A 25,430-nucleotide genomic window follows, 5' to 3' on the forward strand; every position below is an offset into this window, starting at 1 on the left:
GTATGTGTGGCAACTGGTCCCATAGCTCCAGTGATGCAAGCAGGTTACCCCACTGTTGTGCTCTATATGTGTCACTTCCCCACCCTTGCAGTGTTTGAAGCTCTGGTTCGACCCATTCTGGAGCGACTGTGTTCAGTTCTGGGCCCTGCGCCTCGGGAAGGATATATTGGCCCTCGGAGGGGGAGCAGTGCAGATTCACCAGAATGATACCGGGGCTGAAAGGGTTAAATTCCGAGGACAGGTTGCACAGACTGGGCTTGTGTTCCCTCGAGTATTGAAGATTAATGGGTGATTGAATTGAGGTGTTTAAGATGATTAAAGGAGTTGATAGGGTCGAGAGAGAAACTATTTCCTCTGGTGGGGGGAGTCCAGAACAAGGGGGCAGAACCTTAAAATTAGAGCCAGGCCGTTCAGGGGTGATGTCAGGAAGCACTTCTTCACACAAAGGGTGGTGGAAGTCTGGAACTCTCTCCCCCAAAAAGCTGTTGAGGCTGGGGGTCAATTGAAAATTTCAAAACTGAGATTGATAGGCTTTTGTTGGTAAGAGTATTAACGGTTATGGAACCAAGGCGGATAGATGGGGTTGAGGTACAGATCAGCCAGGATCTAATTGAACGGTGGAACAGGCTCGAGGGGCTGAATGTTCCTATATTACTCTCCCTCATACAAAGTTGGTGCTGAATGTGGACTGTCAAAGTAGAATTGCACAGCACAGTCATGCATACCGAGTACAGTACGGAAGCTGAAGCAGTGGTTAACCCTTTGTGTATTTCCTTTCAGGCCACCACACTGTTTATATTGGGGTTCATGTCCCAAAGAGCTACCGCAGGAGGAGACGTCATCGGAGGCGAGCGTCGGGCTCAAAGGAGAGGAACAGGGAGCGGGAAAGGACAGCCGAGGCCTCTGACCGCTCGGACACCGAAAACAATGAAGACCAGACGAACACGAGTCTCTTTAAACCACTCCGTGAGTACCGCAATAGCCCGTTCGTCCTCAAACCGCTCGACGGACAACCTCTTCCCTTTTGTGCGAGGAATAGCGATCTCCCTCACGTGTCTTTACTGGGGTAGAGAGGCACCATTAATCTAATAAGCACATGGTCCTATCAAACTGAAAGATGTCAAAATAAGCAACAAAGTCCCAACAAGGAACCTTACCCACTAAATTATCTGGGAGCTTAAAGTAAAGGGCAAGGCCATTTCCATTTGCACTAAGGGTCAAGAGGAGTCGAGTGATGGTGTGCTCACTTCAATGATAGTCAAGCGCCTGAGCTTTCCTCCAACCAACCTGTCTTGCAAAAAGGGTTTGCAAGTCACGAAGGTGATGTCTCATCCTGTAAGTGTTGGTGGCTCCTGGGAGCAAAGAGAAGCTTCTGTCTTCATCTCTGACTGTAAGTTTTGGGATCCCCCGAGTATGCAGATTGTGCCTTGACTACTGCTGGCTCTATATTGCATCTTGTGATGGGGCAGGAGTCGACAGCAACGTGCATGTATACAGCGCTTTTAACGTGGCAAAATGTCCCCAAGCACTTCACAGGAGCGTTACTGGACAAAATTGGACACCGAGCCACATAAAGAAAGAAAGACAATAGCAAAATACTGCGGATGCTGGAAATCTGAAATAACAACAGAAAATGCTGGAAACACTCAGCAGGCCAGGGCAGCATCGAGGAGAGAGAAACAGAGTTAACGTTTCGGGTCTGTGACCTTCGTCAGAACTGGAAAAAGTTAGGGATTTAAGAGACAAATGGAAATCCTGTCGGAGAAAAGAGCAGAACTCCTTCAAGGTGGGCAATCCTAGAAGAGAGGTGGCAGTGAACCAAACATTAATACAATAGCAAAATACTGCGGATTCTGGAAATCTGAAATAACATGGATGCTGCCTGGCCTGCTGAGTGTTTCTAGCATTTTCTGTTGTTATTAGAGATAGAAAGACTTGCATTTCCACAGCGCCTTTCATGACATCAGGATGTCCCAAAGTGCTTTACAGCCAATTAAGTACTTTTTGAAGAGTAGTCACTGTTGTAATGTAGGAAACGTGGCAGCCAAATTGCGCACAGCAAGCTCCCACAAACAGCAATGTGATAATGACCGGATAATCTGATTTAGTGATGTTGGTTGAGGGATAAATATTGACCAGGACACTGGTGAGAACTCCCCTGCTCTTCTTCGAAATAGTGCCATGGGATCTTTTACATCCACCTGAGAGAGCAGACGGGGCCTCGGTTTAACGCCTCATCCGAAAGACGGCACCTCCGACAGTGCATTACTGCCCTGGAGTGTCAGCCTAGATTTTTGTATTAGGACAGGTAAAGCGGTAGGTTTTAAGGAGCGTTGTAAAGAAGGAGAGAGAGGCGGAGCGGTTTGGAGAGGGAACTCCGGAGCTTGGGGCTTGGAGTCGACAGGCTTTATACTTGAATGTATTGAGCAATTTGCAGTAGCAGTGATCAGGTCTCCAGTAAGATCAGCAGAGACGGTGCAGGGTTCAAGTTTAATGCCAGCTGACTTGCAAAAATGCAAATGGAGTTACTTACATTGGTAGTCAGCATTGCTTGCAGTATTTTACTCGAGGAGGCTCCTGCTTCACTGTCCCTGCAACTCTCGACTGTACGTTTTCTTTTTCTTTATGACCAGATTTGCCAGAATAAAAAAAAGTTAGATGTTGCCAGTAGCTTCTAGTGAAATTGCTGAAGGGTTTGAATTTCATTTCCTTTCTGTCCAGAGTCACATGTTCCCCCCGCTGCCCCTCCCCAAGCAGATCCTTCTATCCACACTGGTCCTTTTGTATGGTTGGGTCAGAATTGTTCAGTCTGTGGACATCTCCATGGAAACCCAATGGTTGATCGGTGAAAAGGAAAGATTTTTTTTTTGAAGCCTGGGGATTGGTTCAGGGCACAATTGAACCCGATGTCGAAACAAGAAACAGACCAAGTCCGTTCGTCTCTACTGACTGGATCGCTTCACAATCAGTACGCTCCCGCTTAAGCAACGCCGCGATTTTAAAAATTCTCATCAATGTTTTCAAATCACTACATTGCCTCGCCACCCCCCCCGCCCCTCCCTATCTCGGTGAACTCCCCCAGCCTTAGCCGTACCTTCAGCTGCCAAGGTCCTAAGCTCTGGAATTCCCTCCCTAAACATCTCCGCCTCTCTACCAGTGATCGGGAGGTCCCGCGCAGGCCGCTCACCAGCTGTTCCACTGGAAAAGATGCCATGCATGCGTGGCCGCACCAAGCATAAAAGTTAGAGGGAACATTGCTCGCCGCCTCTCTCTCCTCCTTTAACACGCTCCTTAAAACCGACTCCTTTGACCAAGCTTTTGGTCACCTGTCCTAATAACTCCCCTTATGTGGCTCGGTGTCGAATTTTGTCTGACAATCACTCCTGTGAAGCGCCTTGGGAAGTTTTTACTATGTTAAAGGCAGGGTATAAATACAAGTTGTTGTTAATTCTTCTCTTACTTGCTCTTTCCTTCATTGCTCAGTTTTGGAGATGAGGCAGGATTTGGAACAGGAAGGCACTCACCGATACCAGAGCGAATGGCCACATCTTTTTGCTCATTTCCTTTTGAAATGTTGATGCGATTGTGGTTTGCCCCCTTCCTTGGATCACACTACAGATCCGGAACCACCTGCAGATACATAGACTGAAAGACTTGCATTTATATAGCGCCTTACACGACCTCAAGGACGCTTCACAGTCAATGAAGTACTTTTTGAAGTGTAGTCGCTGTTGTAATGTAGGAAATGCGGCAGCTAATTTGTGCACAGCAAGCTCCCACAAACAACAATGTGATAATCTGTTTTTTAGTGATGTTGATTGAGGGATAAATATTGTCCACTGGAACTCTCCGGAAATCTAGAAATCTCTTCCCCCAAAAAGCTGCTGAGGTTGCGGGCCAACTGAATTTTTCAAAACTGAGATCGATAGATTTTTGTTAGTCACTGGTATTAAGGGTTACAGAACCAAGGCGGTCGGGTGGAGTTAAGATACAGATCAGCCATGATCTCATTGAATGGCGGAACAAGTTCGAGGGGCTGAATGGACAGATCCTGTCCCTATGTTCCTGATGCTTCCCTCTCTGTTTTAGTTGTACCGATGCAGCCTGTGCCCACTTTACTGTTCCGTTTCCCCCTCCACTCCAGTCCAACTGGTTCTGGTCCACGCGACCAGCTTTGGAAAACAGAAGAGGCACCCATGTACTTTGCCACATGCACAGTCCCACCTCCTTCTCCTCACCCCTTGGGCGACCAGCACAGAAACAGGCCATTCGGCTCAAATGGTCCGTGCCGGTGTTTATTCTCCACACCAGCCTCCTGCCCCCCCCCTTCATCTCATCCTACCAACATATCCTATCCCTTTCACCCTCATGTGTTTATCCAGCTTCCCCTTAACTACATCTACACTATTCACCTCAACCACTCCCCGTGGTAGCGAGTTCCACATTCTCACCACTCTCTGGGGAAAGAAGTAGAAAAGCTTATATTTATGACCCCTAGTTTTGGTCTCCCTCACAAGTGAAAACATCTCTACGTCTACCCGATTCATAATTTTAAAGACCTCGATCAGGTCAGCCCTCTGTCATCTATTTTCTAGAGAAAAGAGCCTGTTCAATCTTCACCTGATCGTTGTACCCTCTCCGTCTCTCGTCCTTGTAAATCTTTGTGGCATCTTCTCCAATGCCTCAATATCTTTTTTGTACTGTAATATGGAGACCAGAACTGTGCGCCAGTCTTTTTTATAAAAAAACAATAACTGTGTCTTGACATTGGGGAAAGCTTTTAATATGTATTTCACATAACGTACATAAGCGTCCTGGGGTCACTGTGGTCTTATTAACTTGATGAGTTCACAATGGAACCCAGCCTCTCCGATTGAAAGGCCAGCACACTTTAATCCTTAGATCTGTGAGGCTGTGTTAGTACTGTAGTTATAATTAGCTAAGCTCTGTTAAGTCTTTGCCGAAGTCCATTTTGTATTCATGTGCTTCTATTATAGGCAACGGTTTAAATACATAAGGGTAAACATTATGAATTTGCGCTGCTGCTGCAGAGCTTTGCAAAGTGGGAGCACGTTATTGGGAATTCAGGGGCCGCGGTCCATTGCACCTGGTTTCCTGATGGGTGCTCCCAACAGGTGAAGCTCTACACTGGGACCGCGCATCGGTAAAATCTACTCGATAGGGAGAATTCTCGCAGTTACTTGATGAGTGTGAACGAAAATTGCAACTCGCGAGAGTCCGGCTCGTTGGGTATGACAGTTGTGTGAAAGACAACTTGGGGTTCACTGTCCCCTGTGATCTGCAGATCATTACTCCATTCCCCCGCTTCCTTTGAATCATAGAACAGTACAGCACAGAAGGAGGCCATTCGGCCCATCGAGTCTGCGCCGGCTCTTTCGAAGAGCAATCCAGTTAGTCCCACTCCCCCGCTCTTTCCCCATATCCCTGCAATTTTTCCTCCTTCAAGTACTTATCCAATTCCCTTTTGAAGGCTACTATTGAATCTGCATCCTCCGCCCTATCAGGCCGCGCATTCCAAATCCTCACCACTCGCTGCATAAAAAAGTTTTCCCTCCTGTTGCCTCTGGTTCTTTTGCCAATCACCTTAAATCTGTGTCCTCTGGTTATCGACCCTTCAGCCACTGGAAACAGTTTCTCTTTCGAGATTCTAATTCATGACAGGATGCATCTGCTGCTCCAACACTCCCGTTTTCCCCAAATCGGAAGGTTTCCTCCCCATAGTTCCATGGGTTTGCTGCGGATCCTTGCTGAAGTTTTGGGTTTTAGGGTTGTGCGTGGGACCTGTGCTGCTCCGTGGGGGAGTGTGTGTGACCATTGTGTGTTTGACGGGGTCGAGCTTGAGGTCCCAGTTAGCCAATGGCCCATCAGACCCTCACCGTGTTCCTATTATTTTTCCGGCACAGGTTCGATGGACTGAATGGCCTCCTTCTGTGCTGTCACATTCTGTGATTCTAATTGGCCACATGTGCTTCAACAGTAAATCATGGCCGGCTTTGCATTCTTGGGGGCGTCACCACTGATGTGTTCGATCCAGCCCTCACCCAACAACATCAACAAATTGCATTTATATAGCGCCTTTAAAGTAGTAAAACGTCCCAAGGTGCTTCACGGGAGCGATTATCAAACAAAATTTGACACCGAGCCCACATATTAGGACAGGTGACCAAAAGCTTGGTCAAAGAGGAAGGTTTTAAGGAGCATCTCAAAGGAGGAGTGAGAGAAGTTTAGGGAGGGAATTCCAGAGTTTAGGGCCTCGGCAGTTGAAGGCACGGCCGCTAATGGTGGAGCGAAGGAATTCGGGGATGCGCAAGAGGCCAGAATTGGAGGAGCGCAGAGATCGCGGAGGGGTTGTGGGGCCGGAGGACGTTACAGGGATAGGGAGGGGGTGAGGGCCACTGAGGGATTTGAAATCGAGGCGTTGCTTAACCGGGAGCCAATGTAGGTCAGTGAGCACAGGGGGTGATGGGCGAACGGGACTGGGTGCGAATTAGGACACAGGGCAGTGAGCACAGGGGGTGATGGGCGAACAGGACTTGAGCAGAGCTTTGGATGAGCTCAAGTTTAGGGTAGAATGGGGGAGGCCGGCCAGGAGTGCGTTGGAATAGTCAAGCCCAAAGGTGACAAAGGCATGGGTGAGGGTTTCAGCAGCCAATGAGCTGAGGCAGGGGCGGAGACAGGCGATATTACGGAGGTGGAAATAGGCAGGAAGAGCCAACTGGATAGCGATCAGGGGCGAGAAACTGGCCTGATTTATTTTCCTCCCACCCCAGCCCAGGGGCCATGACCAAGCGCAGGGCCTGTGCTATACTCTGGCTACAAATCAGCTGCCTCAGCACAGAGCAGGGTCGAAACCTGCGACATTCTGGAAACCTTGGATTGTAGGGCTGGAGGAGGTTACAGTGATAGCAGAGGTGCCTGAATTAAACTAGCGTCCACTGTCTGCTCTGTCTCGTAGTGTAAGGGCGAGGGGAAGATTCATACTGATCACATAAGCACAATTCGAGTCCTTATCCCCTGTAGGTGGTTTAAAACTGCAGTGTCAAAGTTTAAGCAAATTCTGAATTCTATCTTCTCTTCTTCTTAGGCAGTCCCTCGGAACCGAGGATGACTTGCTTCCACACTAAGAATGAGTTCGCAGGTGACTGATGAGTCCAATGCGGGACCTACAGTCTCTGTCACAGGTGGGGCAGACGGTGGTTGAAGGGGCGGGTGGGTGAGGTGCTTGGGTTGACGTGCGCTCCTTGCGCTGCCAGTGCTTGGCTTCCGCTTGCTCCCGGCGAAGAGACTCGAGATGTTCGGCGCCTTCCCGGATGCTTCTCCTCCACTTTGTGCGGTCTTGGGCCGGGGATTCCCAAGTGTCGGTGGGGATGTTACACTTTTTCAAGGAGGCTTTGAGGGTGTCCTTGAAGCGTTTCCTCTGCCCACCTGGGGCTCTCTTGCCGTGTCTGAATTCTATAGAAAAGAGAAGGCTGAGGGGTGACTTTATAGAGGTTTTTAAGATTATGAAAGGGTTCGACAGGGTAGATGTAGAGAAGATGTTTCCACTTGTGGGGGAGACCAGAACTAGGGGCCATCAATAGAAGACAGTCACTAATAAATCCAACAGGGAACTCAGGAGAAGCTTTTTTACCCAGAGAGTGGTGAGAATGTGGAACTCGCTGCCTCAGGGAGTGGTTGAGGTGAATAACATAGTTTTAAGGAGAATCTAGTTTAGCATATGAGGGAGAAAGGAATAGAAGGATATGCAGATAGGGTGAGATGAGGAGGGGTGGGAGGAGGCTGGTGTGGAGCATAAACACCGGCACGGACCAGTTGGGCCGAATGGCCTGTTTCTGTCCTGTACATTCTATGTAATTCATATTTTCTTCAAAAACCGCTTCAAATTGAGCACGATGCAAAATGATCAGTTATCAAATCGTGCTCTCACTTTCTTCTTCTGCTGAAACCATGACTGCTGGGCACCACATGCCGGGGTGACTCACTCACTCCTTACCTATTTGGGTGGCTGTTTCTCTGAATAATAAACTCAGATTCTTGCGCTTCAATAGATCTTCAGTCACTGTGATTCTTGCTCACCACAAACCTCACTCCTAATATTTCTCTAATTGTCAATCGCTCCGTAAACCACTCCCCTCCCTCCATCCCCTTCTTAAGCCATTTCCCTCCCTCCCCTTGTTTAGCTTTCTAGGTTGGCCCATAGGCTGATGTGGTAGCTGTGTACAATCGAAGGTTTTGCTGTTTTTTTACTTCCTCATCTGGTTAGTTTCAGAGTTATCCCAGCATTAGCTTGAGTACTTTGAGCCAGAGCAGTCACGAGAGGTGTCTGCAGGCTGCCTGCTGGCCTGGGCAATTTTCTTTTATAGATGGTACAGAAACACAGCTTTATATCCAAGAGACGTGAAGAAATTAGTAAGTGGATAATTGAGTGAACTAGTGAAAGAGTGAGTTACAACTGAGTGAGTGAACTAGTGAGTGAGCGACTGAGCAAGCTAGTGAATGAGTGAGTTAGTGAGCGAGGATTTGAGTGAGTGAGTTAGTGAGTGTAGGATTGAGTGAGTGATTGAGGAAGTTTGTGAGAGAGTGAGTTGGTGAATAAGGAATTGAGTGAGAGTGAGCGAGTGAGTTAATGAATGAGTGATTGAGAAAGTTTGTGAGTGAGTGATTGAGTGAGTGAGTGAGCGAGTCTGTCAGTAAGTGATTTCATCAGGTCACCTAAAGATTCATCTACGTCCAAGAAGACCAATACAAAAATCACACCCAAAAATGGCCACGTGAGCTGCTACCCATGGAACCACGCCCCTGAAAGGAGACCATGCCTTCTGCAGGGGAAAGCAGCAAGTGTTCAGGGTATGCCAACAGTAATAATCATGCAGTATTGTTTGTACCAGGGCTTGCTAGTTATTATAAACCTGCCACTGAATCATTTGCAAATACAGGCAACTCTCTGAGTCAGAAAGCTGTGGCTTCCAGCCTCCCTCCAGACCTTGGGCGGAAACCCGAGACTGATTGACACTTTAGTGCAGTGCTGAGGGAGTGCCACACTGTCAGAGGTGTTGCCTTTGGGTAATACGTTAAATGGAGGCCCTGTCTCCCTGCTCAGGTGAACATAAACGATCCCTCGGCACGGCACAGAGTAGAGCAGGGAGTTCTCCCGGTGTCCTGGCCAATATTCCCCCAAATACCACCAAAAAAGAAGAGATTCAATGATCATTCACTTCATTGGCTATGTGTGGATTTAGCTTTGCATAAATTGGGTGCCAATAGCAACAGCGACCTCAAAATTCATTCATTGGACGTGAAGTGCATTGGGATGTACTGTGGAGCGATAAAGAAAAAAGAACTTGCATTTATGTAGCGCCTTTCACAGCCGCAGTATGCCCCACAGCCAATTAAGCTCTTTTGAAGTATAGTGAAATATTGATCAGGACACCGGGGATAACTCCCCTGCTCTTCTTCAAAATAGTGCCGTGGGATCTTTTACGACTGGGCCTCGGTTTAATGTCTCATCTGAAGACACCACCAACAACTCAGCGCTCCCCTGGAGATGAACAAGGTTACACCTCATCACAGCCTATTACCATCTCGTCTAGCTTCTAATCTCTTTTACTTCTTTTGGTTCTTTTATTCTTTTGTCCGATCGCAGCCCTGCCTTCGATCTAGTTCCTTTTCTCTCCAGTTTTGAAGAAGGGTCAAACCCGAAACGTCAACTCAAATTTCTCTCCACGGATGTTGCCTGACTTGCTGAGTTTTTCCAGCATTTTCTGTTGTTATTTCGGCTCCCCTGGAGGGTCAGCCTAGATTTTTGTGCTCAAGTCTCATGGAGTGGGACTTGAACCCACTTGACGCCGACGCGAGTGTGCTACCCACTTTTAAAAAATATATACTTTATTGAACATTAAGAACATTTACAACATCATGATCATTTCATTGTATCATACAAATCCATTCTGCCGCTCTGCACAGCCATTCCGCCATCACATTTTAACATCAAAACCTGAAGTTTAATTTGTCTCCTATAACATATATTAATCGATTGTACTTTAAAAATTGATTGTAAAATACTATCTTTAAATTCCTTTCTGAATAAAACATCCACAGAGCCTTATAATGATCTTTTAGCTTATATTTAAAATACTCTTTTAGATTGATTCTCCTCCCCTTAAAAAACAGAGCATTCCTTCTTTGCACAATCACGAATCTAGCCAAACTGAACATTAAATTAATTGCCGCTCCGTTAGGCTCGGCCAGACTCTCCTGCAATCCCCATCTCAAAATTGAGTCCCACGGGATTCCCATTCTCGCTCTTTGGTCCCCGAAGCTTCACACAACTGTCGAACATAGTACTTAAAGTCATTTAACTGCGGACATAACACCAGTAAATGGGACAGAGTCTCATCCCGTGTCCCACACATTGGGCAAGTTGCCCCCTCCACTCGTCCAATCTTGCACAAGACCGTCATGGTAAAAATCTGGTTATGAGCCAATTTGAAATCCAGTTCAATCCACTCTGGACATTTAAAATTCGCCCACACTCCCTTCCAAATCCTGTTGAAGTCCAGCTGTGGGTATATACTCTGCCAAAACTCCTGACCAGCAGGTGTCTTGAATCTCCATTCTCTAAATACCTCATAGAAATCTCGAGTATTACAGTTGTCAAATTGGACCAACTCTCCCCCTTTCTCCAGCAGAAAGCTTGGAAAAGCGGGACACATTTTATTTCCTTTGGAGATTTCCGCATTTATTTCATCCATCCAATCCTGTGGCATTGCCTTCACAATCTTCTCATACATGATCCCTATTGCTTTTTCCTCTACCTCCTGATCCTCCTCCCGCACCATGTCCCTCACTATCGCTTCCGGCAACCAACCTGGAATCACCTCGTATAATACATCTTTCACACATATAATACCAGCTTTTATAAAAGCTTGATTAAATAAAACCTCTCCTTCGATGTTGACCCACCTGTTCAAAAATAAAGGCTGTTCTAAAAATTCCTCAGCCCCCTTGGGCATAAACTGTACACTTTTTAAAAATTGGGCCCAAGTCTCTACAACCCCCTTATAAAACCTAGGGAGAAGTTTAATCGATTTCAAAAACATATTATTGTATTCCATATACAATATCCCCTGCCCTCCTATCCCACTTAAAAAATGCTCAAAACAACTCTTCCAAAAACTTGTATTTGACTTCTGAAGAAATCTCTTCACCCATTTGATTCTAAAGGATTTTTTCTTCAAATCAATATCTGGGAAATTGAGTCCTCCCTGATTTCTCCGTCCAATGGTGGTATTGTAAGCCACCAAGGCTGGTTTCCCTTCCCATAAAAACCTCACACAAGCCTCTCGGATGGACTTTTCCGCCCACTCAGGAATATCCTCCACCGTCAATCAGTACCATAGCTTAGATAGCAGGAGAGCAGACACCACTGTCGTTCTTCCTTGCACTTTCAACCACTTTCTTTCCCATCTTCCCAAAATCTTTTTAATTTTCATAACCTTCGGTTCCCAATTTAATTGATCCACTTTATCCCTGTCTTTCTTGCACCCCATATGCACCCCCAGAACTTCCAAAGCCTCCACCACCTTAAAGGGACTTTCCCCCAACCATTCCCCCCTACCCCTTCCTGTAACCAGGCATTGGGACTTACTATAATTCACTCTGGCTCCTGAAGCTCTACAATATTCCTCCACTACATCCATAGCTTTCCTCACTGACTCCCCATTTCTCAATGTTAAGGTTGTGTCATCTGCATATTGGTGTATCACCGACACCAGCCCAGAACTGGGGACCACAATCCCAACTACACCTTGTTTCTTTTGCAACATGTAACCTAATGGTTCTGCTACCAATGTGTACAACAATGGGGACAGGGGACAACCCTGTCTCACTGATCTCTGTATCGGAAAATACTTGGATAAAAAACCATTACATTTAACGCAGCTAAATATGTTTGAATAAAAAATCCTTATCCACTCAATGAAATTTTCCCCGAAACCAAATGCTTCCAAAACCTTCAATAAAAACTCATGAGAGACCCTATCAAAGGCTTTCTCTTGATCTATCTTTAATACATAAGCCTCCCTCCCACTCTCTTCCAAGGGCTCTATCGCATCTCGGATTGAGACCACAGAGTCTGCGATGTCCCGGCCTATGACTCCATAGGACTGAGAGGGCAAAACTATCTGCAGCAACACCTTCTTCATACGATTTGCCATAACCCTCGCCAAGATCTTATAATCCACATTTAATAATGTGATGGGCCTCCAATTCTTCAGATCCCGTCTATCCCCTTTATTTTTATATAAGCTAAGCTTATGACACCTCTCCTCATAGATGGGGCCAGGCTTCCCTCAATTTTTATTTTCCTTAAAAACTTCTAAGAGCAGTGGACTTAAAATCTCAAAAAATTCTTTATAAAATTCTGCACTTAGTCCATCGGACCTTGGGCTTCCCCCGCACCCCCCCTTCATTCCACTTATTGCTACTTTTATTTCCGCTAATCCTACTTCTTTGTCACACATGCTTCTCTCATCCTCCTTTAAACCCTCTTCAATAAAAGCAGTAACCTTCTCCATCGCCAAATTGGAAATGTCTTCTTTTATATATAACTCTTGATAAAAGCTGCTAGCCGCCTCTAAAATCTCCCCACTTTCATGAATGATCTTCTCCCCAACCTTCAACTCTCCAATTAATGATAATCTCTGTCGCAGCTTCTCTTGCTCTAGAAAATATCTAGTGCATCTTTCGCCCTCCAATGCATCTCTAGCCTTTGCACGGAGAATGGCCCCATTGCATTTTTCAGCTTGCAATAATTCCCACTCTTCCTTTAGCACCCGGAACTTAGTCTCTGCTCCCTTATCCCCTCCGTCAACTGCTTTAGAGACATCCATAAATCTTTTGTTTATATTCTCTTCTCGACGCTGGTTAGCTGCCGCTCTTTTTCCCATAACATACCGAAAAAACTTTGACCTCATATTTGAAATTGTCCCACCAAACTCTTCTTTCTTTCAAGAACAAAGGTTCCTTCCGAGCATTCTTTATTATATTTAAAATCCCTTCTTTGTAAGCAATTTCTTTCAGGTATTGATTGTTTAAAATCCACAGCCCTGAACTGATCTTAACTCTGCTGTTCCTAATTCTAAGAACCAAAGCCGAGTGGTCACTAAAAAATACTTTTTTATAATAAATCTCCATCACCTCAGAACTTAACCCTTCCCGTATTAACACAAAATCTATTCGGCTCTGTTTTAAAACATCACCCACCCAACCTGTTCTGGAGAACTCCCTTTTTATGGGGTTCCGGTCCCTCCATAAGTCTCTCAAATTTAAATTTGCCATCATTTTTACAATCATCCCTCTGGAGTTATCATCCTTAAAGGTCATCTGGGCTGAAATGTTCATCCGAGATTAAAAATACATTAAAATCCCCCACTATACAAGGATTTTCCACCTCTGCTACTTCAGTGAATAACCCCCGAAAAAACTTGCAATGCTTGCAATGGTCGTTCGGTGCATAGATATTATTAAAGAGATCGCAATTAAATTCCTCCATTTTTACCCTTAGCCATAAAAATCTCCCCTCAGTGTCCTTGTCCACCAAGGCAACATTCTCTTTTATGGACTGACTCACCAAAACAGCCACCCTTCTATGGTTATTGTTTGCACAACTTGCAAACACCTCTCCCTTCCAAACCTTCTGAACTCTTTCTAGGATATCCTCATCCCAAAAGGTTTCTTGCAGACACAACAAGTCCGTGCCTTTAAAACCCTGCAACAACTGCTGCAATTTCTTCTCACCCCTCAGTCCGTTCACATTAATCGAGACCAATGTAATCATGGCTCCGAAGAAGGGAAGTATGCCTGATAATCTAACCATCATTTAATCTCTGGCCCTTCCCTCCTTACATGCTCCTTCCCAACTTTTCAGCCAGCTGTTGCTTTTTCCTGCAGCCTCCGACTCTTTTTCCCCTCCTGTTTGAACCTTCCCTGCTGTTTCAGCCTCTTCCTTGCATTAAGTTTGGGCCAAGGAGCTGCCCCTTCTCCCTCCTTCTGCCCCTCACTAACCTTTCCCTTTCCACATGATGCCACCCCACCCCCCACTTCCATGTCTCTGTCCCCCTCTAATTCCTCACTCTCAAGCTCTTCTGTAACCCTCTGTGCCTGCTCCCCATCAGATACATAATCCTGCGCCCCGTCAGATACATCATCTCCCATAGAGAGTCTTCCTGCTATCGCAGCTTCTCCAACAGTGCTGCTCCCTTTGACCTCATCTCCACCTCTGACCCTTGCTCCCTGATCCTTCGCTCTCTGGGACAATGGCGCACCTATATTGCTCCCTTCTGGCGTCTTTGTCTCGCCGCTCCCGTCCTGCTGCCCCTTTAAGGCTCCTGCCTCTTGAACCCTCTCCTTGTCTTGCCCCCTCCTGCTCACCGAGATGTCCGACTCCCCGACTTTCTTTGGAGTACTTACATTTACCATGCACCCCGCTCCCACCTCCTCTCCCCCCATGGAAACCAGATTCTTTAGGGAGAGCTGAACCGTATTAAGGCTCGAGTCTGCACTCGACCCATGCTGCCCTCTGCTGTCTTTGTTCTTTTCCACTGTACTTGGTGTGTTTTCCACCATCTCCATCCTGTTCTCTGCTCCGCAATTTTCTGCCTGTTCCTGTGCTCTTTTCTCCTTCAATTTACCAGCTGTGTCCTCCGACTGCGCCGCTCCTCCGGCCGTACCACTCACACCTCCTGCTCCTTCTCCTCGTCACTCATAGAGCTTCCTTCTGCCTCACACTCACACAGCGGGTGGGGCCATTGTGACACACCCCACAGCTCTTTGCCTTGCAGCTCCGAGCGATGTGTCCAGACTTGCCGCAATTATAACAGTGTGGCGTTGCCACACTGGGGAAATACTGTGTGTATGTAGATAAACCTGTATAATCCCCTTTTAACTGCTGTATTCCCCTCCCCCCGCAAGACAGTTGCAAGCTGAGAGGAATAAGGCATGTTCAGACTTGCCTGCTGCTGAGAGAAGGAAAACCAATCGGGTTCCAGCAGGTGACCAATCCGTGAGTCATCACAGGTTCGCGGGCCTTACGAATTCAGTACTGTATTGTGAGAGTTGGAGTAAAGACCTATTTCTTGTAGCTCGCTGTGTTGCCTATTTCTTTACGCGGGAGACCGTAGTCTCCCACATTGGTGACCCCGAATGTCGGCGGCCGAAGCCCCCGGCTCACGCAGCCCTACAGAGGCCAGCAACGACCCGATGGCAACCAGCAGCAGCCTGATGTCGGCCGGCGCCGCGTCCTTGAAGCTCCCCACCTTCTGGGAACACCAAGCACCAGCTTGGTTCGCGCACTCGGAGGCCCAATTCACCCTTCGCAGGGTTCAAGACGATGAAGAAAGGTACCTCCACGTAGTCTCAGCACTAGCAAGCTCTACCGCCGCCGAAGTTCTCGACCTGCTGGGGAACCCACCACAGACCGGCAAGTACTCAACCATTAAGGGCCGCTTGCTGCAGGCTTACGGCCTGTCCAAGGAGGAGAGGGCCCGCAGGCTTCTCTCACTACCAGGCCTCGGCGACTCTACCCCGACCCAGTTGATGAGCCGGATGCTTGCGCTCCTGGGCTCTGAACCGCAGTGCTTCTTGTTTCGGGCCCTTTTCCTCAGCCTGCTTCCTCAGCAGGTACAGACTGCCCTCGCGGGGTCCCCGATCATGGACTGCGTACAACTGGCAGCCGCCGCGGACAAAGTCTTCGCCATCGCCCAACTCGGCTGTGCAGCCGCGAGGCTCCCCGACACCACCGAGCGCGCGCCGCCACGCCAGGCCGCAGAACTATGATACTACCACGTGCGTTTCGGCCACAAGGCCCAACGCTGCAGAGCACCCTGCTCTTTTGATCAAACCAAGATGGCCGCCCGGCCCAACGCACCAGCCCCGCGCCGCCGCCTAGGCCCGCTCGACCGCACCCCCGCCGCCACGATGGCCATCGGCACCGCAGGTAAACTGCTGTACATAATCGACTCCCTTTTAGGGCGCAGATTCCTTTGCGACACCGGAGCCCAAAACAGCATAATTCCTGCCTCCCAGCTCGACATCCAGGCAGGCCGCAGCGGCCCACCCCTCGTGGCGGCAAATGGCGCAGCCATCGCTACTTTCGGAAAGCGACGGGCCGAGGTTTGTTTCAACGGCCAGCGATTTACGTGGGATTTCGTGATGGCCTCGGTGGCACATCCCTTGCTGGTCGCCGATTTTCTTTGCGCCCACGGACTCTTGGTCGACGTCGGCGACAGGCGCCTGATCGACGCAACAACTTTCGCTTCACTGGCCTGCCAGCAGAGCAACAGCCCGGCCCTCGTCGGGTCCTGCTCCGCCCCGGCACATGACGACTACGTCCGCCTACTCGCAGATTTCCCAAGGCTCACACAACCGACCTTCTCAGCCGCGGCAGCCAAGCATGGAGTCGAGCACCACATCGCCACTACGGGACCACCAGTGTTCACCCGAGCCAGACGCCTGGACCCAGCCAAGATGGCGGTGGCCAAGGAAGAATTTGCCACGATGGAGAAACTGGGCATCATCCGCCGCTCGAACAGCCCCTGGTCGTCCCCCCTCCACATTGTGCCCAAGCCGGGCGGTGGCTGGCGCCCCTGTGGCGACTACAGACGGTTCAATGACGCCACCACACCCGATAGATACCCCATTCCGCACATCCAAGACTTCTCGGCACACCTAGCAGGAAAGTCCGTCTTTTCCAAGGTCGACCTGATTCGCGGCTACCATCAGGTCCCCGTCCACCACGCAGACGTCCAGAAGACGGCGGTCATCACCCCCTTCGGACTGTTCGAGTTCCTGTGCATGCCCTTCGGGCTCAAGAACGCCGCACAGGCCTTCCAACGGCTCATGGACTCCGCCCTACGGGACCTGAGCTTCCTGTTCGTCTATCTGGACGACATCCTCGTGGCCAGCACCAGCAAGGCCGAGCACATCGTGCATTTGCGCTCTCTTTTCCAGCGCCTCAGCCAACACGGGCTAATCGTCAACCCGGCCAAATGCCAGTTCGGAGCAGCCCAAATTGACTTTCTCGGCCACAGAATCTCGCCAAGGGGAGCCATTCCCCTACCTTCCAAGGTGCAGGCGGTGGCGGACTTTCCCCAGCCCACCTCGGTCAAGGCGCTGCAGGAATTTTTGGGGATGGTCAATTTCTATCACCGTTTTGTGCCCAAGGCCGCCTCACTCATGCGCCCCCTCTACGAAGCCACCAGGGGCAAAACGGGCAAAGAGCAACTCACCTGGTCCAGCGAGATGGCGACAGCCTTCCACCAGACCAAAAGCGCATTGGCCAACGCCACACTACTGGCCCACCCCATCCCGGGCGCCAAGACCGCCCTCACCATGGACGCCTCGGATTACGCCGTCGGCGCCGTCCAGCAACAGTGGGTCGAAGGTGCGTGGCAGCCACTGGCATTTTTCAGCCGACAGCCGCACAAGAACGAGCAGGCCTACAGCACGTTCGACAGAGAGCTCCTGGCCCTGTTCCTGGCAATCCAGCACTTCCGTTTCCTCCTGGAAGGCCGGCCGTTCACCGCATTCGTGGACCACAAGCCGCTCACTTTCGCCATGGCCAAAGTAACCGAACCCTGGTCTGCGCGCCAACAGCGACAACTCAACTTCATCTCGGAGTTCACCACGGACATCCGCCACGTCGCCGGCAAGGACAATTTGGTGGCCGACTGCCTCTCAAGACCCTCGCTCAACGCAGTGCACCTGGGCGTCGACTACACCAGCATGGCGAGAGACCAGGCCGCCGACGCGGAGATCCAGGCCCTCAGGACTTCAACCACCAGCCTCACCCTGGCCGACATCCACTTCCATGCAACCGGTACAACTCTCCTGTGCGACGTCTCAGTCCCCTCGGCTAGGCCGGTCGTCCCATCCGCCTGGCGCAAGCGAGTTTTCGACATCATCCACGGCCTCTCACATCCAGGGATGCGTGCGTCTCAGAAACTCATGTCCGCCAAGTTCTTGGACTCCACAAGGATGTGAGAGACTGGACCAACACATGCGTGGCGTGTCAGCGCGCTAAGGTCCAGCAGCACACCAAGGCGCCATTGGAGTGTTTCCCGGTGCCCGAGAGGCGTTTCGACCACGTCCACGTCGATCTGGTAGGCCCCTTGCCGCCGTCGCATGGTTTCACACACCTGCTCACGACCGTCGACCGCACCACCAGATGGCCCGAGGCGGTTCCCCTCGCCTCCACCACCACGACCGACGCCGTGCGAGCATTCGTCTCGACAAGGGTGGCCCGGTTCGGCGTGCCGACCGACATATCCTCGGACAGAGGCCCCCAGTTCACCTCCCACTTGTGGAATGCCATCATCGCTGGCCTCGGCACCAAGTTGCACAGGACAACAGCCTACCACCCGCAGGCCAACGGGCTCTGCGAGCGCTTTCATCGTTCCTTGAAAGCCTCCCTCCGCGCCAGCCTGGCCGACACCAGCTGCATTGACAAACTACCCTGGGTCCTCCTGGGATTGCGTACTGCGCCCAAAGAGGACCTCCGCGCCTCCACGGCCGAGATGGTCTATGGCCAACCGTTCAGAGTACCAGGCGACTTCCTCCCCCTGACAATGGAGCCGTGGTCGTCCGCCAGACAGCTTTCCCTGCACCAGGACGCGGCCCAGCAATTCCGTCCAGTGCCCACTTCGCAACACGGCCCGCAGCCGTCCTACGTGCCTCGAGACTTACGACATGCGGAGTTCGTCTTCGTGCGCCGGGACGCGCACAGAGGCTCGCTGCAGGCACCATACACCGGCCCCTTCCCAGTATTGGAGACGGGGGACAAAGCTTTTCTTATCGACGTCGGCGGGAAGCCGGACCTTATTTCAGTAGACCGCCTCAAACCGGCGCACCTGGACCTCAGCTTCCCGTTTCGGCCGGCTCTTCCCCCACGGCGGGGCAGACCTCCCGCGTTGGCAGCGGCCCCACAAGAGGACCAAGACACGCCAGAACCTTACTTCCCGGCCGCCGCCCCACCTTCGCCGGCAGCCCGTCCAGCCAGCCCACCGGCAGACCAGCCGCCAGACCAGCCGACGAACCAACCGGCTGACCTCCCAGACAGCCCTCCTCACACGCCAGATGGCTACTACAGCCGCTACGGCCGCTTGGTCAAACCACCGCAGAGACTGACTTTTACAGTTAACGAGGATTCTGGGGGGGCGTATGTGGCATTGCCACATTGGGGAAATACTGTGTGTATGTAGATAAACCTGTATAATCCCCTTTTAACTGCTGTATTCCCCTCCCCCCCCAAGACAGTTGCAAGCTGAGAGGAATAAGGCATGTTCAGACTTGCCTGCTGCTGAGAGAAGGAAAACCAATCAGGTTCCAGCAGGTGACCAATCCGTGAGTCATCACAGGTTCGCGGGCCTTACGAATTCAGTACTGTATTGTGAGAGTTGGAGTAAAGACCTATTTCTTGTAGCTCGCTGTGTTGCCTATTTCTTTACGCGGGAGACCGTAGTCTCCCACAACAGTACAAGTCTGGACAGTTTCTTACAAGATGGTCGTGTCCAAGACAATAATAACAAACCTTCACTTGGTTATCATGCAGTACTCGGAAGTACTGCACTCCTTCCATTGTCTCGAATTTCATGCTGTACGGTAATGACTTCAGCCCTCTGGGAACTGCTCCTTTACGTAACAGGTTCCATCTGCTACCCGTGTTCCTGGATAGTATCTCCTCTTTATTGCTGAGCAAATTTTAATGTCCCACGACTCCAACTTTTTGATTAGCACATTGTCCTCAATATAAACTGGCAAGTTTAAGAATGAGACCACAACCTCTTCCGAATATAGCAGAGATACCTCCAAGAACTTATCGCCAACTTTCAAACTGAGTAAAAGTCTTTCCACCTCCTCTCGGCCACTGACCGTCACCTCGAACCCAACATTCGGCTTTGGTCGGCAGGCAAAGCAGCTTCCCTCGCCACAGTCCTCATGTACCACCTGGATAATATCCCAAGCTCGTATCTCCTTATCCTCGCACTGAACCACCACCGTATTTTCTTTTCCAAACCTCCTGGGGTCCCGGCCCAAATCTTTGGGCCTTTTTCTTTCCCTTCCAACAACAGTTTCTCCCCTAATTAAATTCCTCTTGGGAACACTGTCCTCTGAGGGGCCCGGCACTCCGGACCCCTCAGCAGCCATCTGGCTGTTGTTTATGGGCCAAAAAGGCCCTAAAACCTGAAAAAAAACCACCACCAACTTTTTACAAACTCACTCCAACTCGCTGCAGCAATCAGGCAACCAGTAACACCTGCTCACTCCTAGCCCCTCCCACCTAGAGAGTGCTACCCACTGAGCCACAGCTGACACCTGCCGCAATATGTATGGAAGTTCATCCATTAGTTGCACGGCGCATATTTCTGTGGAATCAAACATTCACTGTAAAATCTCACGCAACAAATCTAGGTTAATCACATTTTAATTGAATTGTAAATAAAGCATCCATTGACTGATTGCGCCCAAACTTAAAAACATTGCTTTGAAGAATCCAGGGCTCGGGAATGCAAAGATGGATTTTCAGTGAAAAATATTGTTTGAGTATTTGTGGATTCTGTGTGAAAAGTAGCTCGTATGTCTCACTTTTCATCCCCTTGGCATTGTCACGTAGACCAATGTAATCATGATCGTAAGTAAGTTGGACACAGTGTGCATGACCAACCACAGACATGATTAGCAATCCCTTCAAGGGATTAAAAAAGGGAACATATTACTATAATCTTCTATAAACATCGTAGATTAGCCATTTGAAATTAATAGTTTATGTTACTTTAAAAGTAATCAGTTTAAAGGAAATATACAGTCATTAAAATAGTCCCTAATCCCGATTACTAATATTATGCACTCGAGCCAAGAGCCCTGTTGGCAGCTGAGGGTTTCTCTTAGATCCCAAGTGCTGGTGACCAGAGACAAAGTGCTCTTTCTCCGGAGCCAGATACTTGGCTGGCCCACAGGGTGCTTTCAGCCCTGCATGGAATGTGACACGAGAGAGAGAGAGAGCAAGCGAGCATGCCTGCTCACCACCAGCTCTCCTCCTCCCGACAGATGCAGCCGGGTACCTGGCTCAGTGCGAGGATAGACCATCCCTGCTCTCTCCGGGTACCAGCACCAGTCGCCCGCTTCCCCGGCAGCGCCCTCCGCGCTCAGGAGTGGCACAGTTAGCGGCATCACCCCCGTGTGGGGCAGCCAGCCATGATTGGCTAGCCCTTTTCTTTGGGTGTAAAGCGCTTTGGGTCGTGAAAGGTGCTATATAAATGCAAGTCTTTTCTTTCTCTCTCTTTCTTGCTTTCTCTCTCTTTCTAATTTTTCTCTTTCTGTCTTTCTCTCCTCTCTTTCTTTCTCCCTTTCCTGCCTTTCTCCCTTTCTTTCTCTCTTTCTCTTTTTTTTCCCTTCCTTCTTTCCTTTCCTTCCTCCCTTCTCTGCCTTTCTCTCTCTCTTTCTCTTTCTCTCTTTTTTCCCTTCCTTCCTCCCTTCTTTTCCTTTCCTCCTCACTGATGTTCTCATTAATATTAATCCGGAGAGAACTGCAACCGATACTAGCGTTGATCTAAGCAGGTGAGGACATGGCAAGATGAGACATCATCTCATCTCTGCACCCCGTCCCCCCTACCCCCAGCCCCCTGAGGACTCTGACCTCAGTGTTCTTCATTTACGTTCGCTTAATTAGACAATGCAAAAAAAAAACCTACATCATCCTAAGCCAGGAAAGCTGCTTCGAGACTGAGCAAGTCCGTGCAAGTGGCATGCGATCCTGGCCCTGTGCAGCCGCCTGCAGGCTGACTATACAATGGACTGTTGCTAAAAGAAGCAGACGGGGGGGTGGGGAGGGATGGGAGGAGCTGGGAGGGGGGAGGGGAGGGGCATGGGAGGAGCTGGGAGGGGAGGGGGTGGTTGAAAATCGCCTTGGGCAGGGACTCAAAACGGGCGGTATCACATCTGCCGCCAATCAGTGGCCCCACCAGCTACTCAGTCCCGTTTGAAGTCACTGGAACTGAATATCAGACGGGGCTTTAAGAACATAAGAACATAAGAATTAGGAGCAGGAGTCGGCCATACGGCCCCTCGAGCCTGCTCCGCCATTCAATAAGATCATGACTGATCTTCGACCTCATCTCGACTTTCCCACCTGATCTCCATATCCCTTGATTCCCCGAGAGTCCAAAAGTCTATTTATCTCAGCCTTGAATATACTCAAAGACTCAGCATTCACAGCCCTCTGGGGCAGAGAATTCCAAAGATTCACAACCTTCTGAGTGAAGAAATTCTTCCTCATCTCAGTCGTAAATGGCCGACCCCTGATCCGGAGACTGTGTCCCCTGGTTCTAGACTCTCCAGCCAGGGGGAAACAATCTCTCAGCATCTACCCTGTCAATCCCCCTCAGAATCTTGTATGTTTCAATGAGATCACCTCTCATTCTTCTAAACTCCAGAGAGTATTGGCCCAATCTACTCAATCTCTCCTCACAGGACAACCCTCTCATCCCAGGGATTAATCTAGTGAACCTTCCTTGCACCGCCTCCAACGCAAGTATATCCTTCATTAGATAAAGAGACCAGAACTGTGCAAAGATGGCGACAGATGAGCCGAATCCCATCCGCACCCCCCCCCACATCCCCTCCTCGGGTTTTAGTGGGTTTCCCGGTCTGCTGGTTGTGACAAGACCCTGATAGTTTTATGCTGGGACTCCGGCCGGCTAAGCATGCTGAGAACCTTGCGCGATGTAAAATCAACATAAAACCATCAGTAAAATATAAACCCCATCTGACATTGTTATACAATGCCCTGAATTTCCTCTGACTTTCTGCGGCAGTAACTTCATAGGAAGCGCGGTGGGAATCCCGGTTACGCGCGTTCCGTCTACCTGCGCTGTCGCCTTTAATGACCTCCAAAATCCCTCTGCTCCTGTACACCATTTAGAATCTTACCATTTAAGATGTCCCCCTTCTTAACTTTCCAAATGTGTTACTTCACATTTTTCTATGTTGAACTGTATCTGCCACCTAACAGCCCATCCCGCTGTCCTATCACTGTCCTCCTTCAGTCTTTCGCCCAATTAAACAGACCTACCCAATTCGGTGTCAACAACCAAATTAAGTGTTGTTCTCACAGTTTCTAAGCCCAGATCATACATCGGCCCCCTTGTCTTCAAATCCCTCATGGCCCGGCTGCTCCCTATCTCTGCAACCTCCTCCAGCCCCACACTCCTCCCAGAATTCTGCACTCCTCCAATTCTCCAATTGCTGTTGGTATGAAATTCCTTTAGTCTGCCTTTTTAATGAAATTTGTTAAACATTCACGTGCTGAAAAACAAAGAATTAATTGAATTTACAGCACAGAAACAGGCCATTCGGCCCAACGAGTCTATGCTGGTGTTTATGCTCCACACGAGCCTCCCCTCACCCCTCTTCATCTCACCCCATCAGCATATCCTTCTATTCCTTTCTCCCTCATGTGTTTATCCAGCCTCCCCTTAAAGGCATCTATACTATTCGCCTCAACCACTCCCTGTGGTAGCGAGTTCCACATTCTCACCACTCTCTGGGGAAAGAAGTTTCTCCTGAATTCCCGTTGAATTTATCAGTGACTGTCTTATATTCATGGCCCCTAGTTCTGGTCTCCCCCACAAGTGGAAACGTCTTCTCCACATCTATCCTATCAAACCCCATCATAATTTTAAAGACCCCTATTAGGTCGCCCCACGGCCTTCTGTTTTCTGGAGAAAAGCGCCCCAGCCTGTTCAGTTTTTCCCGATAGGTATAACCTCTCGGTTCTGGAATCATCCTTCTAATTTGTTTTTGCACCTTCTGCAGTGCCTCTGTGTATCCTTTTTGTAATTATGGAGACCAGAACTGAGCAGAACTGCGTAATATTCTCACCAGGGACAAGCATTCGTGTATTTATATTCTCACAGGGCAACTCCAAGGCCCCGAAACCAGTACGGTTTGGACTTTGTCAGCCACACAGACTGTGTGATATTTTTAGTGGAGACCAACTGCTGCTCAGCAACAGTTGCAATATGAGATAATTGAGGGATTGGTGTCAGCGGAGGGCGAGTCCAACAAATAGTCACAGTGGAATTTCAGGGGAGTAAGCCTCCCCTCGCTGTGTGATTTTTATATAATAGCGATTAAATTTTAATCATGGCATTACTGCGCTGTAAATTAGATTGATTCCACGGAATATTTAAAAAAATAAACTACACGAAAACAGTGAAAGAAAAATAGTAATGGTGCCAATGATTTGTAGGGGCAGGTTGCTTAAAGATAAGGGGGGAGAAATTCGGTAACGCCCCGCTTGGGGGTGGTAACCGAATTAGCACCAGCCATTTAACGTCCGGCGAGGGAGTACTGCTAAATTGGGCTTAGCGCCCCGGCAAGGAAGCGGATCACTCTCTCGGGCGCTCCACTTCCTCTCGGGGCAGTGTCTGGGGCGCAAAGCGCGGTAGCTGATGAGTTTCATCGCCCTCCCCTTCCGTTAAAGGGGAGGGACGCTGCGCACTCTGCAGGGTGGCATGGTGCCGTGGCCGCAGCCCAGCACCGAGACGCAGTGTCGTGGCCGCGGCGATGGTGGCCGCGGCCCACGCCAAGGGCCGCCACGAGGTCGGCCAAAACAATAAAATGGCAGTGCGGGGCGCAGCCGGGCTTCCCCTTTAATTACCGCCTTGTGAGCGGAGGTTGGCCCGGTTCGCGACTCGGTCACTTGACATTGTCCGTGGCAGCTTCGCAGGGCGCAGTCAAATTTCAGTTGTGGGGCGGTAAGAGGCTGCGGCGGGGCACTACTGGCGACCGCCGCCACTAAACTCCCGCTGAATGCGTTAGTGGCGTCGCGCCCGGGAGCTAGGGCCTTATTAGCACCCCTTGGGGGCACTAACGAGAGGCACAAACCAACCCACTATTTCCCCCAAAGACTTGTACTTCTATAACGCCTTTCACGACCACCGCACATCCCAAAGCTCTTTACAGCCAATGAGGTACTATTGGAAGCGTACTCACTGTTGTAATGTAGGAAATGCAGCAGCCAACTTGCGCACAGCAAGCTCCCACAAACAGCAATGTGATAACGACCAGGTAATCTGTTTTAGTGATGTTGATTGAGGGATAAATGTTGGCCCCAGGACACCGGGGAGAACTCCCCTGCTCCTCTTCGAAATAATGCCGAGGGATCTTTAATGTCCACCTGAGAGAGCAGATGAGGCCTCGGTTTAGCGTCTCATCTGAAAGACGGCACCTCCGACAGTGCGGCGCTCCCTCAGCACTGCCCCTCCGACAGTGCAGCACTCCCTCAGTACTGCCCCTCTGACAGTGCAGCGCTTCCTCGGTACTGCCCTTCCCTCAGTACTGCCCCTCCGACA

The 25,430-nt window shown here is 49.7% G+C and overlaps 1 protein-coding gene across 1 annotated transcript in view; it reads left to right on the plus strand.

The window, feature by feature from the left end:
- The window catches only part of LOC147122516 (electrogenic sodium bicarbonate cotransporter 1-like), a 229,974-nt gene that overhangs the window by 34,630 nt on the left and 169,914 nt on the right, over window positions 1-25,430 (plus strand). Inside the window, 1 exon segment of the mRNA XM_086006102.1 lies at window positions 781-966. Coding sequence (XP_085862228.1) covers window positions 781-966 — 186 coding nt within the window.

The sequence above is a fragment of the Somniosus microcephalus genome, chromosome 2 (genome assembly GCF_052327205.1).
Source record: "Somniosus microcephalus isolate GS21.2 chromosome 2, FLI_Smic_1.0, whole genome shotgun sequence".
Lineage (NCBI taxonomy): Eukaryota > Metazoa > Chordata > Chondrichthyes > Squaliformes > Somniosidae > Somniosus > Somniosus microcephalus.